General features: G+C 53.3%; 1 protein-coding gene across 7 annotated transcripts in view; it reads left to right on the top strand.

The window, feature by feature from the left end:
• Positions 1-17,767, top strand: part of NLRC5 (NLR family CARD domain containing 5) — a 59,132-nt gene that overhangs the window by 16,110 nt on the left and 25,255 nt on the right. For all 7 annotated transcript variants that reach the window (XR_007474436.1, XM_049703792.1, XM_033418990.2 and 4 more), the window contains 13 exons: positions 327-392; positions 890-973; positions 2,870-2,953; positions 3,897-3,986; positions 5,307-5,375; positions 6,166-6,234; positions 6,958-7,041; positions 7,558-7,641; positions 9,200-9,289; positions 11,182-11,226; positions 12,170-12,259; positions 13,148-13,231; positions 15,529-15,612. Coding sequence is in view for 6 of the 7 variants with exons in the window: in XM_049703792.1 (XP_049559749.1) it covers positions 327-392; positions 890-973; positions 2,870-2,953; positions 3,897-3,986; positions 5,307-5,375; positions 6,166-6,234; positions 6,958-7,041; positions 7,558-7,641; positions 9,200-9,289; positions 11,182-11,226; positions 12,170-12,259; positions 13,148-13,231; positions 15,529-15,612 (1,023 nt within the window). In the remaining variant the exon portion in view is untranslated. The remainder of the gene's footprint in view (positions 1-326; positions 393-889; positions 974-2,869; positions 2,954-3,896; positions 3,987-5,306; positions 5,376-6,165; positions 6,235-6,957; positions 7,042-7,557; positions 7,642-9,199; positions 9,290-11,181; positions 11,227-12,169; positions 12,260-13,147; positions 13,232-15,528; positions 15,613-17,767) is intronic.

Below are 17,767 nucleotides of genomic sequence, written 5' to 3'. Positions count from 1 at the left end.
TCCTTCGGTCACTATGTGTTGGATGTTGTCATCCCACTTTAGAAAAGAGAAAACTGGGGCTCAGATGGGTGAAGTGACTTACCCAAGGCCATACAGCTATATACGGCAGAGCCAGAATTTGAATAAAGGTCCCAATTGACCTTAAACCTTTTTTCCTGCTGCTTTGCTGAGTAGCACCTTTAGTACCTTCAGGCAACCATCTTTGTTATTCACTCACTGTGGGTCATGCTGTAGGGTCTTCAGTTCCTAGAAACCAAGGGAAGAGGTTTGGTCCATCAGGCCCTGGACTCTTGAGCCCAGGCCAGTGTTGGATTTGTTCTTGCCAGAGACCCAGACCTATGGGGCAATGCCAACCAGAGGAAAGAGGCTCAGAGGAGAAGCCTGGCACTCAGGTACCTCAGTGGGATGGGATCCATTGCTTTGAGGGGAGGGATATGATATGGGGGGAGGGTCCCTTCCCAGAGGAGGCACGGCAGGGGCAGGGAGGATAAAGGGAGAAGCAGATGTGGAGCGGGGAAAGGACATGAGTAACCCATCCCTGCCTGAGCAAGGAACACTTGTCATAACAACAATAATAGCTGTAATTTAATGGGCCCTTGCTCTGTGCTTGGCACTGTAGTATTTTCTATCCATTGCCTCATTGTGATTCTTTTGAAAACCCTGCAAAGTACACATTATTAGTCCCATTTGGTAGAGGAGAAAACTGAGTCTCAGATAGGTTAGGTGCCTTATCGCAGGTCACCCAGCTACTGAAAAACAAGGCCAAGATTAGACCCAGGTCTGCCAACCCCCTGGCTGCTGCAGCTCCTTCCTGGTAGCCGCACTCAGAGCTTCAGGAGGCATAGCGTAGCTTCTTACCTTGAGCCTCTCGGCCCTACTCCCGCCGCAGGCTCCAGAAGTGTCAGCTCGGGGTCCGTGATGTGGAAGTGCTCCTAGCCCAGCTCCGGGAAGGTCCACACCTGGACGAAGTGGAGTGAGTATGATGGGGAGCGCTGGGACAGGAGACAGAAAGGGAGGGCAGGGCAGCGTAGGCAAGGCCTCAGCTTTGGGGGGGCGGTGTGGGGAAGGGCATGCTGCTTCATTAAGAATTTGGGGGAATCCGATCATCCTAACAGCTACCGTTATTTAGCACCCGTCCTGTCCCAGGTGCTTTTATATACATCCTCTCATTTAATCCTTGTATCTCTATGATGTAAGTACTGTTACTATGTGCATTTTATAGTGGAGGAAATTAAGCCACGGAAGGGTAAATTTGCTCAAGGTCAGAAGGCTAGGAAGAGTCTAGGCCAGGGTTCAGGCTCAGACAGTCTGGCTCCTGGCCTCATCCTCACTGAGATCTGCGAAGCAGAAACCTCATCACGTGTAGTCTTGTCTTCCAGACCACAGCCCTCAGGGTCCCCTCACGCTATCTTCCTCCCAGAGTGACATGAGATGACCTTCTCTTTTTGGGCTGGAGAAAGTCCCATGATGTCCAGCTCCTGAGCAGAGCCTTTGAGAGTGGGGTTTGGGGATTGGTGGAGGTCCTGTCATGTCACCGGGAAGGGACCCCTGCCACGGTCATCCGAGGAAATCAAATGGGCATGAAGGTGGGGTGATGAAATGCCATCATGTATTTTGAGTGGCCCCACCCTAGGGCAAGGTGGACGGGGTGAGGGTTGCCTTGGTGACCAAAGCTTGAGCCTTGGCCTTGTCCCATTGGGAGAACCAAGACAGGATTAGAAGGTGGTTTTTACCCAACTCACATACTTCCACCCACCTCGCCAGCACCAAGCCTGTCCCTCCCCCAGTTTTCTCACCAGCAGGTGTGCCCATCACCCACCTGGTTACACAGACCAGACACCTCTCAGCTCCCTTGCCCTCCTCCTATAGCCAGTCCATCCTGAGTCGACCTACCCCCTATAGAGTTCTCAAAACCGTTCTCTTGTGGACTTCCCTGGCAGTCCAGTGGTTAAGACTCTGCGCTTCCACTGGAGGGGGCATGGGTTCGATCCCTGGTCAGGGAACTAAGACCACACATGGTCTGGGACTAAGATCCTGCATGCCGTGCAGCGCTGCAAAAAGAAAAAAAAAGTTCTCTTTTCTCCATCCTCTTCATCCACCTCCCTAGTCCAGACCACTCTCATCTTTCACTTGGATACCTCCTCACTAGGCTTCCATCCTGGCCACCTCCACCTGGCAGTGAACTGCCTTTTACTGCCTGCCCCCTTCCCAGTGCTCAGGATAAGCCCAAATCCTAAAATGCTGTGTGATCCAGAACCATGCCCCCAACCCCACAAGCCCCATCTGACCCCACCCTCCCACTCCATCTTTAATGCAGACATACCTGCTCTTTTTCAAGTCCTCTAATGTGCTATGTCATGGGATCTTTGACTGTGCTGTTCCTACTGCCAGGAACACCCTTCCCCCATCTCTCTCCCACCCCTTACCTATTGAACTCCTAGTTTTTCTAGCAAGTAGCTCAAACATCAGGCAAGCCTTTCCTGGTCCCCAGACTAGATCAGATTCCCCGAAAAGTGTGGAGCTCACCACAAGAAGTAATTATGTAGGTTGCAGCATAAAGAAACAGTTGAGGATGGGGCCTTGAAGTCAGGCTGCCGGAGTTCAAATCCCAGGCCCAACGTTGAGCAAGTGTTTTAACCATCGGTTAACTCATCAGTAAAATGAGGAAAATAATAGTGCCTACTTCACACGGTTGTTATGACGATTAAATATCCAATAATTGTAAGAGCATCTAGGACAGTGCCAGGCATGTGGTACACAATCTTTCAACGTTCATTATAATTGAGTCTCATTTGTTGGAGGGATGCTTTGACTGTGTGAACGCTGAGGGTGGAGGGGCAGCACAGGACATCAGACCCCTCTGTCTCAGTCTCTCAGGGAACCAGCTGGAAGATGAAGGCTGTCAACTGATGGCGGAGGCTGCACCCCAGCTGCACATCGCCAGGAAGCTGGAGTGAGTCGCCCACCCCACTGTCGACTACCAGGGGGGGCCCAGGAGAGCCCCAGCTGGTCCCCGCCACCCCTGGTCCCCGTGCCCACAGTCACCAGAAACAGTGCTGCTTCACCGGCCAGCTCTGCTTTCTCTCCCAGCTCCAGCGCAGGCGGAGTGGTTCAACCATGCCTTGCATGCCTCTGGCATGAGCTACTCTGTTCCGGTTATTAAAATCCCTTGAACATGTAGAACGTGTTCACCGTACATCAGTAGCTTGTATTCCAGTTTGTCCTGACAACGGCCCCGGGGTGGGGTGGGATGCGGAGTTGCACTGGGGCAGCGCTAGGGTATTGGGTGGATGGGTGCTGGGCTGTTGGAGTGGGATATGGTTTTGGGATGAAGGGGTGGGTCGTTGTGGTGGTGGAATGAGAAGAAAGGGTAGTAGGCTATTGGGTGTGCTGTGGTGTTGCACGGTGTGGGCTAGGGGTGCTATTGGGTGGGGGGGATATGTTGGGGTCTTAGCGTCAAGTGGGAGTGGGAGTGGGGGAGTGTTGAGGTTAGGGTATCAGTGGTTTGGAGTCTTGGCTTTGCATTTAGGCCCTGGCTCTGTCACTCAGTAGCTTTGTGACCCTGGGGAGGTAACTTCCTATCTCTTGGCCTCAGGTTCCCCATTGGTAAAATGGGATTAAAATGGTGAGTTTTTTTCAGACCAGAAAACTGAGGATCAGAGAAGCAAAAACAGTGAGTCAGCTCTTACTGCTCCAGCTGGAGGACCTCATTCTCTGTGTGGGGCAAGAGGTCATATGCTTCATGGCTCACCCTTTAAGACGCCCTGGTTAAAGACCCAGGACGTTCCACGAGTGACAGCCAGCCAGCTGCTGAGCCAGGAGGAGGCGGCTGGAGCTGTGTGGCGCTGGGGACTCCAGCCGCCTGCTAATGGCCGTCTCCCTCCTCCTCTCCGCAGCCTCAGCAGCAATGGGCTTTCTCTGGCCGGGGTGTGCCGTGTGCTGAGTGCAGTGAGCATGTGCCGGACCCTGGCAGAGTTACACGTCAGGTAGGGACTCCCAGTGGACCACCATCACCCACTCTCACCTCTAGCGTGGAGCTCTTAGGCTCTCCTGTCGTTCTCTCTAAGTCCTTGGAATTCTTTCTGGCCCCAGGCCTTTGAGACCTGTAGAAGATGCTAGTGCCCCGCCCAGACCCCCTTTACAGCTGGGTACCCCGTTCCCAGCTGCTGTGGGTGTTGGCTGAGCACAGCTTATACCTCCTCCAGAGAAATGCCCTGGGCCGCTAAGAGCCAGTGATGCCTGGGAGGTTACACACCCCCTTATCCTCCCAGCCAGGAGTGGCCAGTGACAGAGGCAGAGGTGTAACCCTCCGGCCCCCTTACGTCCGGTGAGACAAACTTTTAGTGCTATTGACGTTACCAAGTCCAAGCTCACTCTGCTCGCCGCTCGACAGGCCAATGAATCAGAGACAAGATGTTGAGGCAGACGGAGAAGATGGCAGACTAGTGTCTCTGAGAAACCATCTTATTGGGGTTTGGATGCCAGTTTCTTTTATAGCACAGAGAGGGGGAGGAGATGAGGAAGTAAAAGGGCCATAAGTTTTGCAAATATCCCCTGGAATGGCCAGCCTTGGGGAGGGGGTGTGTTAATTTCTTCTTTCTTGCAGCCAGCCACAGGTGGGCGGGGTCAGGATGCTTCCCTGAACAAAGGCACTTTGGTTTAACATTCAGGCAGAGGGGCAGGGTTCTCCAAGGCAGGCCACTATGTACAGACAGTATCCTTTTAGTGAACAAAAGCAACGAGAAACAAAGGTTAAAGTAAAAGAAACAGATCCAACAGGTAGTCAGATTTGGCTCTTCTGTGTTGCATTCATGCTTCCTGTGGGATCAGGCTGAGGACCTGCCCTGTTCTGCTTCCCTCGGTCCCTGAGATCAGACCCTCAGTACATCATGTACACAGTGACCAAGTGACTCTGCTTCTAAGGGAACCCGACCTCAGACAGGGCCCAACCTTATTTCTGTAAGTCTCCGCATTCAGTCTGGGCAGCTGAGGACAGATGCTAATTAATGTCAACACAGTCCCCACCCATAGGGGATCTCCTGCTTTAAACACCCCTTAAAGGAGGAAAGAGAGACCAGATTCACCCACGCGGTGGTACTAGGGCCCTTGGTTCACTGTATATAATGATTCAGTAACGGTCCCTAGGGCATTCCAAATGACACTCCATTCACTTCTAGGAATTTATAATGAAGAAATCATGTGACTGTGCAAACACTTTAGAGGTCCCTGGAGGCCAGGCTAGAAATAAGACGTAGCAGCAGCTGGGCCCCCCAGCAGCTGCCTCCTCCCTCCCCTCCTGTCTGCAGCCTGCTGCACAAAACTGTGGTCCTCAAGTTTGCCCCAGAGCCGGAGGAGCAGGAGGTGATCCAGAAAAGGTAGGGCCAGGACCGTCCCCTCCTTGACCGCCACCGCTGGACAGTGTAACTCAACAGCCGGGGGGACCTTGACAAATTCACAAAGGCACAAGAAGCCAGCAGGCTTGGCTGGGGATGAAGCCCTAAGGGGAGGCTCAAAGGACAAACTGCCTCCCCATTTCCCAAGTGGTACCTGAAGAGAGCCCTGGGATGCCAGATGCAGACAGCAGGCTGGGGCAGGGGTGGGGTAGCCAGAGAGCTACGCGTGGGAGACGGAGGCCCTTCAGCCTAAACCCAGAGGATAGCCTGGCGTGTAGCTCTGATTCTGGTCAGAACTTCTGGCTCCCTTTGGCACAAGGACCCTTTAGAGGGTGTTTGCCTCCACCAGGGTGCCTTCCTGGATTGCCCCAGGCCAGCACCTGAGCAGAGGCTCAGCCCTTTGCTCCTCAGTGTGCACCTACGATCTCTTCTGTAGGGTCTGAGCTTTAGAAGGCTTGCTTGCAGCTGAGGCTGACATTTTTGAAGGCACTGCTGGTGATGAGATTAATGATCCTAAGAGCCAAGGTTAACTGAGCACTTACTATGCACTAAGCAGGAAACTAAGACAATTCACCTATGTTCTCCCAGTACCAGGCTAAGTGATTTGTCCCAGGTCACACAGCCAGGAAGCCGAGAAGCCCAATTGGAACCAAGGTCTGACTGTCCCCAGGTCTCATATAGGGATTGAATGGTGGGAAATGAGTCTAAGGCTGGAGTCTGAGGCAGTGGCTGAGGTATCTGCTCAGCATGGCCTTGGTGTGTGTCCCTCCAGGGCTGCGTTTCCTGGCAGCCTTACGTTCCAGATGCCCTCTGATCCGCTTCCGTGCGCCCCAAGGATCAGGTACCGTGATGGCCTGCGGGCCCCGAGCATGGTTCCCGCCTCCCCCCTTCCTGGGCACAGAGCCTGTCCCGGGTCCCCAGTGCCAGGTGCCCCCTGGAGGACACAACCTGCTGTCATGTCCTGGTTTTCCTGCCTCCCATCTCCCCCGCCCAGCCCACCCCAGAAGGGGCTCACACGGCAGACCCCCAGTCACCTTCCCTGCCCACGGTTCCCACCCCCCTTAGCTCCCCCATCCTCCAGTAGCTGAGGGGTTGTGGGAACTGTGGACGGAGGAAATGGGGAGCACGCGGCCCCTTCGTTCCTGATCCTGGGGCCTAGGCCTGGGGACTCAGCTCAACCTCCACAGGGCTCCCATCACAACTCTTCCAGCCTCCTCTCTGATTCTGTCCATCTGAATACCCCTCCCTGTCTGTCTGTTCTCCTCTGGCACTCAGTTTCTCTCAGTCTCTTTCTGTGTCTGTCTCCTTCCCTCCCTCTCTTATCTCGGTGTCTCTCCATCTTGGTCTGCCTCTCTCTGTGTCTCTGACTCTCTCTGGCTCTTCTCTGCCCATGTGACACCTCACGTGTGCTGTGTGTCGGTCCCTCTTTGCCTGTCCGGGTGCCCGATGCATCCCAGTCCCCTTTCCACAAGCCTCTCTGCCTGTGTTATCTGGGGGTGGGGAGCCCCGCTCGCCTCTGTTGAGCTGGGCAGGCGCTGCAGGGTTGTGGTCCTACCCTCCCTAGGCTGACACACTGCGCCTTGCAAGCCCAGCACCTAGAGCACCTCTGCAAAGCACTGGGAGGAAGTTGCTGCCTCTGTCACCTCGAGTGAGTGGTTGCTGGAGGGCGGGGTGGTGGGGCCCATTAGTGGGTAGGTGTTAGTGTGTTGTGTTTTGTTCTGTGTTTTAAGATTTAGGGTCATCTATTCTTTCCCCGCTGCAATCAGGAACCCCTTAGAGAACCTGGTGAAAGTTGTGCTCTTCCCCCTAAAATACAGGTTCCCCCATATTTGACACTCTCTGAAGCCCAAGCCTAACCCCTCAGGGGTCACAAACCTGAGGATGAGAACCCGAGAGGAGGGACTTCCCTGGAGGTCCAGTGGTTAAGCCTCCATGCTTCCAATGCAGGGGGCGCGGGTTGAATCCCTGATTGGGGAACTAAGATCCCACATCCACATGCTGGGAGACCCCAGCTGATCCAGTGCCATGTGCTGAGATCCGGCCTGGCAGCCCAGGACCGTATCCCAGTTTCGGGAGAAGCTGAGTGACTGGGGTGGAGAGGCGAGCTCCTGCTGTCTCCACCCCCGCCCTCTGCTGACCTGTCCTCTCCGCGTGCCCCTCCCAGCTTATCAGGAAATGCTCTCGGGGACAAAGGTGCAGCCCTGCTGGCTCAGCTGCTTCCAGGCCTGGGCGCTCTGCAGTCCTTGAAGTGAGTAGCCCTCTGGGCAAAGCCTCTGACGTTTGATCTCTGGATGAGAGCATGTGTGTGGGAGGGGGGGAAGGAGATGACGGGGTGGGGGGATATTCTGTGTCCCATCTCACTCCCTCCTCAGGTTATCATAAAGGTTACATCAGACAATGCATGTCAGCCACCGGGGCCAGTCCCTGACACGTGGCCAGTGCCCAGGACAGGGTAGTTACTACTGCGTTTCTCACTAAAATAGACACTGGTCTCTGTGACTCAGCGATCCAGCTGCTGAGTTAAGCCTTCGTTTCTCAAGCTTGTCTCCCTGTCTCTGCACAGGCTCTCTGGGAGGCCCAGGCAGGCAGGGCTGGGAAGTATTACCTGATTAATATAACAGCTGGCAGCCATTCTGGCCCTGGGGCGGGGGTGGGGGGTGGGGGGGTGGGGGGTGGGGGGGTGGGGGGGTGGGGGTGGGGGGTGGAGGGGTGGGGGGTGGAGGGGTGGGGGGGTGGGGGTGGGGGGTGGAGGGGTGGGGGTGGGGGGGTGGGGGTGGGGGGTGGAGGGGTGGGGGGGTGGGGGTGGGGGGTGGAGGGGTGGGGGTGGGGGTGGGGGGTCGGGGGGTGGGGGTGGGGGGTGGGGGGGTGGGGGTGGGGGGCGGAGGGTGGGGGTGGGGGGCGGAGGGGTGGGGGGTGGGGGGCGGAGGGGTGGGGGGTGGGGGGTGGGGTGGGGGTGGGGGGTGGGGGGTGGGGAGGAGGGCCGTTTGATTGGGGGGCCCTGGCCAGGTAGGCAGGGAGGCTTTGGACTAGAGGAGATACCCAGGAAGGGTGCCCGGGAAGATTTGAGAGCCCTGAGCACCTGGCAGAGATGGGGGAGATGTGCACTATGGGAGGGAGGCCCTGGAAGGAGGCCGTGAACCCCCAGACTTAGCCTGCAGCCAGCCAGAGTTTCTAGGCCCTTAAAGCTCCCTGTGCTCCTAGCTCACATGCCCCCCCCCTCCTCCCTGGCTCTTCTAGGCCCAAGGGAGAGGCTTCCTGGCCGCAGGAGCCTGGTCACAGACCCCAGGTTCTCAGTGTCCCTGGACAAATTACATCACCTTCTCTGAGCCCCTGGTTCCCAGTCAGTTAACACATAAACTCTGGAGGCAGTGGCTATGGTTTTCGCTGTAACCAGTGCTGTGGCCTGTGGGCACTGCCTGCTCAGGCCACCTTTCGTTGGGAAGCTGGGACCAGAGGAGGTTGCTTCTGTTCCTGTTCGGGGCCTGCAGGGGGCGGGGGGGGGCAGGGGGGGTTGGGAAGGCCTTGCTGCCATTGCAGGCAAATTTTATGCAAATTGGAGTTCCAATCTCAGCTCTGTCACCAACATGTCTCATAATCTTGGGCAAGACCTTGCTGCTCTCTGGACCTCAGTTTCCCCATCTTTGCAATGGGGAGTTGGCAGAGGTGCTCTGACCATCCGGGGTTCAGTGTGTTCCATTGTCTGGAACAGGGAGGGACAGCCCTCCCCTGCCCTGTGCTCTGACCCCAAAAAGGGTGTTTTTGAGTCCTGAGTGACTTCTGTCAGCATGATCCCTCTGATTCTCCAGCCTCAGTGAGAACGATCTGTCCCTGGATGCTGTGTTCTGTTTGACCCAGTGCTTCTCTACTCTGCCGTGGCTTTTGCACTTGGACTTCAGGTGAGAGTGTCCCTGGGACCCCACTCTGCCCCTCATCTGTCCCATTCACGATATAGCATCCTCAGGGCCCTGGTATGATACCAGGTCCAGTGAACATTCAATGAGTGTCTGTGAAATGAATGAATAGATGAATGAGTGAAATATAGCTCCAGGGACACTCAAATTTCTCCAGATTCACCGTGGGGCACAATCCATCGACTCTTCTGTAGTTACTCTCTGGATTGCCCTGGGAGACTTTTAAGGAAACTGGGAGCTCCCTGGTGGGAGCTTGAGTTCTTAGGGACCCGCCTGAATTGTGGGGTCTCTGGAGCTGATGAGAGTGTAGAAGGGAAGGCAGCTAGCCAAGCGGCCCTGGCCAAGGCAAAGCAGATCAGCCATGGTTTCAGGTGAAGTCCACCTAGTCCTCCCCTCCCTGCTTCCAAGAACGGGTGTTACGGTAGCCGACAGACCACGTTCAAACACAGGCTCACCACCTACCTGCTGTGCCGCTTTGAGCACGTCACTGCATCTCTTGATAGCTCAGTTTCCTGATCTGTGAAGCAGGGGTAAGAATACTTCCTTAAAACCATAAACAAGATGGAAAGACAACCCTCAGATCAGAATGGGAGAAAATATTTGCAAACAAAGCAACTGACAAAGGATTTATCTCCAAAATTTATAAGCAGCTCATGCAGCTCAATATCAAAAAACCAAACAACCCAATCCAAAAATGGGCAGAAGACCTAAATAGACATTTCTCCAAAGAAGATATACAGATTGCCAACAAACGCGTGAAAGGATGTTCAACATCACTAATCATTAGAGAAATGCAAATCAAAACTACAATGAGGTATCACCTCACACCAGTCAGAATGGCCATCATCAAAAAATCTACAAACAATAAGTGCTGGAGAGGGTGTGGAGAAGAGGGTACCCTCTTGCACTGTTGGTGGGAATGTAAATTGATACAGCCACTATGGAGAACAGTATGGAGGTTCCTTAAAAAACTACAAATAGAACTACCATACAACCCAGCAATCCCACTACTGGGCATATACCCTGAGAAACCATAATTCAAAAAGAGTCATGTACCACAAGGTTCATTGCAGCTCTATTTACAATAGCCAGGACATGGAAGCAACCTAAGTGTCCATCAACAGGTGAATGGATAAAGAAGATGTGGCACATATATACAATGGAATATTACTCAGCCATAAAAAGAAACGAAATTCAGTTATTTGTAATGAGGTGGATGGACCTAGAGACTGTCATACAGAGTGAAGTAAGTCAGAAAGAGAAAAATACCGTATGCTAACATATATATATATATATGGAATCTTAAAAAAAAAAAAAAAAGGTTCTGAAGTACCTAGGGGCAGGACAGGAATAAAGACGCAGATGTAGAGAATTGGACTTGAGGACACAGGGCCCGGGAAGGGTAAGCTGGGACGAAGCGAGAGTGGCATGGACATATACACACTACCAAATGTAAAATAGCTAGTGGGAAGCAGCCATGTAGCACAGGGAGATCAGCTCGGCGCTTTGTGTCCACCTAGAGGGGTGGGGTAGGGAGGGTGGGAGGAAGGTTCAAGAGGGAGGGGATATGGGGATATATGTATACATATAGCTGATTCACTTTGTTATACAGCAGAAACTAACACACCATTGTAAAGCAATTATACTCCAATAAAGATGTTAAAAAAAAAACCACTTCCTTACCTCACAATTTTATTGTGAGAATCAAAGGAAATCATATCGGTGGTGTGCTTTGTATGTATATTTATTGTCCTATTTGCTGAGAAAACAGGCCACCATCCAGGTCTTGCTGGACCCAGCCTCTCTGGTCTCTTGCTGCTGCCTGGGAAGGGGCCCCTTGGCCCTTTCTCAGGCTGCCACCTCCTCTCTGCCTGCAGCTCTGAGAGCCAACGCGTCATCCTGAGGGGTGATGGAAGAGACAGGTAAGGAGGGAAAGCTCTGAGGTTGGGGGGCCTCCCCTCTCTGTCTCTGGTCCCCATTTCTTATAGGTGCCCCCAACCCCCAGACCCATGCTGACTGTTAGCCCAGGTCTGGCAGGCTGGAATTAATCACTTCTGTAACCCCTCCCCCATGTAAATTTGCAGTAATCAGCTGCTTTCAATCTTTTCTAAGAAGGAGGGCACATGGGAGGGAGGGGCTGACGGGTGATGCTGCAGCAGAGCAGGTGTTAGGAGAGCGGTTGTGTGGGAGGGTAGAGGGGAGCCGCTGTGTTTCTGCCACTGAGGACCTTTGCAGCACTTTGCAGCGTCCTGACTTCATATGAATCCCTGCCCTTTCACACTCTGAGTATCACATTAGAGAAGCCAAGAACCGTTGGTGCTCTGAAAAAGTTTCCACATCTCTGCGGTAAACTAGTTCTCCGCAGGTGTTCCCGGCTGCCCCCTAGTGGAGCCCGGCACCCTGGTTTCACCTGGGCAAAAGCACAGGGCTCCTGAAGCGGGGCCAGCTGGGCAGAGTGCATTTCCAGCTAATGTGTTAGAGAAAAACACTGCTGTAGCAGGTGGGCTGCCTGAAGCCGGGGTGGTATTGCTTGCCGAGCTAGGGTCTCCATTTCTGGGAACTCTCTGGGTTCTTGAAGCCAAAAGAATGGAGGCACAGATAGGTGGATGATACCTACAGCAGTGGTCAGAAAGAGGAGGGGGCTCTGTCCTAGCTCCCCTCGACCTGCTCAGGTGCTGCCCACCTGGACAGGTATAAGCTGCTGGCATCCTCACTCTGGCTTCCCTTCCCTGGGCGTCAGTTGCCCCATCCGTACAGGGAGGGGCTTGACTGTCCCGAGGGCCCCTTCCAGCCCCGACTAATGAGTCTAGCCTTCCAATGTGGATGCTTTGAACTTTCCTTTCAAAGTGATTTCCCCACTCCTAGGGATCTGTTGCCTGCTGGATCGTTGCCAGAGTTCCAAGCTGGAGCCCAGTTCTCGGGGTTCGGTCAGCGCCGCATCTCCAGGAGCTTCTGGTACCATCTTACCCACTTCTTGTTTAGGGGTAACCACAATGGGGTAAGGGGTGAGGGAGTGGAGAGCCTGGGGGTTGGGAGACAGGGGAAAGAGAGTTTGAGAGAAGGGGGAAGAAGTGTGAGGGCTGGTGACGGGGCTGCTGGCTCCGGCGTTCCCTGTAGAGAAGATTCTGCATTGTTTTCTCTGAAGACTTCCCAGCTCTGCCATGAGGGGCTGTGAGGCCCTGGCTGGGCCCCTCCCCTCTCTGGGGCTTGATTTCCTCACCTAAGAAGAGAGACACATTAGCTGGGGCCTGAACAGGGTTCTCTGGGGACGGGGTGGGCAGGATCCCAGGCAGGCGGGACAGATCGTGCAGAGGCCCAGGGGAGTGAAGCCTTGGCTCTGGGGAAGCATTTCTGTGTGGCTAGAGCTTATTATACAGGGAGAGTGGAGGCGAGTGGAGACACGGGAAAGGCGTTTTGCTCTTAGCCTAAGGATGATGGGGAACCACAGAGGGTTTTCGGCACAGGAGAGGCTGGCCAGGTTTGTATTTGTTAAAGCTAAGACGCCGGCAGGGTGGAGGATTGCAGGGAGGCAAGAGGGGGAACCCAGGGGGTGTTCAAGTGGCCCAGGTGAGTGACGAAGATAGCCTGGATGTAGGCAGGGGCAGTGGGGAGGACTTGGGACTGGACGAGGGCAGCTGGGCGCTCAGGGTCCTTGACTGTTTCTGTCGGAGTGGGGGGACTGGGGGCTGTAAGGGGTGGAGAGTGTGCCCTGTTGGCACTGCAGGGGCTGGCGGCCTGCAGGTTGGGGAGGAGAGTTGTTGGGAGAAGCGGAGAGCCCTTGGGGTTGGACAGGGACCCTGAGCCCTCCCTGACCCCCTCGCCCTGCCCGCTGCCCCTTTTCAGCCTCAGGGAATGTCAGCTGGAACCCTTGAGCCTCTCCCGCCTCTGTGAGACTCTGGAGAAGTGCCCGGGGCCTCTGGAAGTCAAGTAAGTACGGAGGACACAGCCGCAGGGGCACAACGTGGGCACCTGCCCAGTGACCTGGGGTGGGGTGTCCTGGTTAGAGACCAGATGAGTCCCTCCTGGTCCCTTCCTGCCAGACCCCGTAGCCCTACGCCATGGGAGTTCCCTAACCCATTGGTGGAAGGCTCCTTGCCTCCCAATGGCCCCAGCTTCAGACACCTCATCCCTCCCACTGAGAGAGGCCGTGCCGGGCCCAGGGCTTCATCTCCCCATCGGCTCAACTCAGGGCACCTGGGAGCCCCAGTCTGCCCCCCTCCACCCCTGGAGCCCCACCCTGGCACTCAGCTGGGACTGCCTCTGTGGCTGGAGCCTGTCATTCTGAAGGCCCCTCCTCAGGGCATCCCCCAGCCAGGGTTACCAGCTCACCCCAGAACGCCTGGGTCTGTGACCAAAGACTGGGCTTAGAATCAGGAGTCCTGGCTCAGCCACCAACAAGCTGGGTAACTTTGGGCAAATGGCTTTAACCCCTCAGGCCTCAGCTTTGTCATCTGCAAAGTGGTCGGTCAGACTTTCCTTCCCTCATCCTCGTTGTAATTTTATTACAATAATTACCTTAAAGAAACCCAAGACAAACCTCCCTCATCTAAATAACCCCGTCCCTCATCAACTCAGTGTTGTCATTTGTCCTGGTGACCTTCTCCATTTGCATATACAAGTTTTTTCCTGTTCGAAATCACAGGCCAGCTGCGTTCTGCAGTTTCACTTTACATCGCCCCATATGTGGTTTTCCATTTAGCTACAGTTTTTGTTTTTTTTTTTCTTGCTTTCTGGCTTCCGCCTCAATTGCCCTCTGGTCCTTGCAACAAGCTCATTATCCATGTTGACAACTGGGGTGTGTGTCCTTCCATACCTCTCCCCATGTTCAAACACTTATGGATATGGAGGAAGGTGGTTTTGATGTTAACGGATACAGGATCTTAAGATTTGCAGTGAACTTTTGTCTCATAATAGAACATTGTGGCTTTCCTAGAATATCAGGATGTGTGGAACCAATGAATTTGCAAATAAACCATTTATTTTAGAATAGTTTAAGGCTTGCTTTCAGAAAAGTTGCAAAACTAGTGCAGAGAGTTCCCCCCACACTTGCCCCTGGTTTTTAATACCACTCATCACCATGGTACATGATGTGTACATTTTGGCATTCCAAATGCAAAAATAAAGGTAAAGGTTCTGTTGCTTAAAAAAAAAAAAAAAAAAAAACAGTGTGTAAACCCCACATTGATCCCAAGCAGAGGCCGTAGCACTGTGTGTATTTGGGATCCAGTGGAAAGCCACTGGTGTTTGTGGTCAGACCACCCCTCAGTGAACGCCTCTGCTCTGCCTGTGCTCAGAGCCCCAGGCCCAATCCCGGGACAGAGCGAGTAGTGCTGAGCCTACAGCCTGGGCCCTGGCAGAGGCTCCTCGCTTCCAGTTCCAGAACCATAGGTGGCCCCTTTTACTGTTCCCCGCAAGGTGAAGCTGGGTCCCCCTTCAGCCAGACAGTAATGCGATGGAGATGGGCCAGGCTCCTGGCAGCCCCAGTGAGGGGAAAGGGCAGCCTGCAGGGGACAAAGAAACAGGGACAGAGAGAAGGGGCAGCAAAAGGGGAGAAAGGCAGAAGGAAAATACAGTCCCAACGCCTCTGGGGGTCAGGAAGTGCCTCTAGACTCTCAGGGAGGGCTGTATGTAAACCCCAAGGTGCTTAGAGACTCTGGTTGACCCAGTCCTCCAGACAGAGCAGAGACCAAAGGATGGATATCAGGAGTTTCTCCTAAGTGGACTGGCTTCTGATGAATTATCTAGACAAGTGATCAGCTGGTTGGTCTGGTTTTGATGGGCAGTCAGGGACCCGAGCTACCCTGCATCTCTCCTTTGCTGACCTGTTAACGTGCCTGAATTGCCACCATTATGTTCACTACTTTGGGTTAAGGCGGCATTCTCTTCTTAACAGGTGTGTTCTCCAGGGTACCAGTCTTCATGGCCCTCAAAATGATAATCCTACTAGTCCATGCCTTTTGGGGGAAAAATGTCTACTGTAGCCCTTTAGAAATTCACAATGCACAAGGGCAGATTAAAGGCTCTGAGAAGTCCTGCAGCAAAGAAAACTAATGGGGCTTAACCCAGCATTTTCCAAGCATATATATGACCTTCCCTTTCCTCCAGCCTCAATGATAACTCAAGGACCCCAGTGTTCAGAGGGGGTGTTTTGGGCAATCCTGGCTTAGGACCCAGCTAGCTTTTCCCAAGATTTCCCCACCTCATTCAGATGCTTTGTTTCACAGATTGTCCTGCAAGGTCCTGAGTGACCAGAGCCTGGAGACCCTGCTGCACCACCTACCCCGGCTCCCTGAGCTAAGCCTGCTGCAGTAAGACTGGTTTCCCCATTTCACTGTGCAGGGCTGAGGCTCTTGCATCGCAAAGCCATCCCCTTCTGCACCCTCCCCGCTTCTCTTGGGCTGCTTCATCATTTTACCTGGCACAACTGGGAGCTCAAGTCTGCTTCCAGCTCTTCCCTAATACCTTGTCAACCTCAGGGGGGAGTTATTTGACCCCTCTAGGCCTCAGTTTCCTTATCTGACAAATGGGACTAATATTCTTCAACCCTTCCCCCAGGGTTGGGATTCAAACAAGATAGTTGCTCTAAAAGCACCTTGAAGAATGGAAGGCCTGTGACAAATGGGCCATCATTCTTCTCTCCACCCACAGAAAGGTCACCTACTCCTATAAAAAGACTATAGTTGTAGGTCGTGTATATATCACACACCAGTTGGGTTTTTTTGGTAATTTATATATATATATATATATATATATGTATATATATATGTATTTTTTTTTTTTGGCTGCATTGGGTCTTCATTGCTGAGCACGGGCTTTCTCTAGTTGTGGCAAGTGGGGACTGCTCTTCATTGGGGTGCACGGGCTTCTCACTGCGGTGGCTTCTCTCGTTGCGGAGCACGGGCTCTAGGCACATGGGCTTCAGTAGTCGTGGCTCGCGGGCTCTAGAGCACAGGCTCAGTAGTTGTGGCGCACGGGATTAGTTGCTCCACAGCATGTGGGATCTTCCCAGACCAGGCCTCGAACCCGTGTCGCCTGCATTGGCAGGCAGATTCTTAGCCACTGCCCCACCAGGGAAGTCCCCACTCACCAGTTTTTAAAGGTCACCATCTAATTCTGTAAAAGGGGAATTTAAGCAGCATCCCCAAAGTATTTAAAACTCTATTTTCTAATTTCAGCTCAGACTGGTTAGAATTTAAAAAAGGATTTACTTTAAATATTTTTCCAACGGGGCAAGAGCAGCTACAGCTGATATGGAAAAATACAACAGAAAATTAAATCATACCATTAAAAACAGCAATATAAGTACTCCTGCTAAGGATCTCTGGGACACCTGAGACAGCTGACATCACATCCAGGATCTCACTTATCCCTGAGTCCTTTTGGGAGGGGAGGGAGGAGATGTGTGACTTCTCAGAGGTGGGCAAGTGTGGCAGAGCCCATGTCAAACTACAGAATCCACTATGGTCCCACCCTGACAGGAAAGGACATATCAGGAAGGGTTCCTTTGGACACAGAAGTTGTGGGCTAACATGAATAGATAGGAAACCTCAGACGAGAGAGGGACTTCTCTATGCCCAAGTCACACAGCATCAGCCCCCAACTCCTCATCTGTCTTTGGAATGAGGTAGCCGGCCTGATGGTCACCAGTGCTTAAGCTTTGTATTGGGTTGGTCAAAAAATTCATTCGAGTTTTTCTATAGTATCTTACTGAAAAACCCAAACAAACTTTTTGGCCAACCCAGTATTATTCAGTCCATACTGTTTGTGCACTGCTGTGGACCAGGCACTGCTTGGGGTGCTGGAGACACACCTGAGAGAGGAAAAAAAAAAGACGAGGTCCTTATCTTCTTGGAGCTTACCGTGTAGTAGAGGGAGCTGGTCAACAAGCAAAGTGAAAGCAAATAAGATGAATTCAGAGAGTGATAAAGTATTTTTCTAGAGAATGTGGTAAGGAGTGATTGTGGAGGTGATTCAGACAATGGCAGGGGTGGTCAGGGAACGCCTCTGAGGAGGGACGCTGGGGTGCTACCTGAAGGAAGAGAGGGAGCCAGGCTTTTGAAAAGCAGGGAACAGCATTCCAAGGAGATGGGACAGCATGCATGAGGCCCTGAAGCAGGATTGAACTCAATGGGCTCGAGGAACAGTCAGAAAGGCCAGTGTGGCCAGAGCACAGTGGCCAGCAGAGTTGTAGGAGAGAAGGTAGAGAAATGAACCTGGGCCGGGTCACACAGGGCCTGGTAGCTGTGGCGAGGAGTTTGGGATTTTGCCCAAGGCAGAGGAACGATTTGTCTTTTCAAAACCTTAGTCTGGCTGCTGGGTAGAGAAGGGACCGGGACAAGCGTGGAAGCAAGAGCAGGGAGGGGGTTGTACAGCCAGGGGAAGAGATGATGGGGGCTGGGAATTGGTGGGGAGAGAGGGAAGTAGGTAGATTCAGGGTGGATCTTGGGGGCGTAACTAACAAGA

The sequence above is a fragment of the Orcinus orca genome, chromosome 20 (assembly GCF_937001465.1).
Source record: "Orcinus orca chromosome 20, mOrcOrc1.1, whole genome shotgun sequence".
Classification (NCBI taxonomy): domain Eukaryota; kingdom Metazoa; phylum Chordata; class Mammalia; order Artiodactyla; family Delphinidae; genus Orcinus; species Orcinus orca.
Note: the sequence above shows the minus strand (reverse complement) of the source record. Positions and strands in the feature narration are given on the sequence as shown.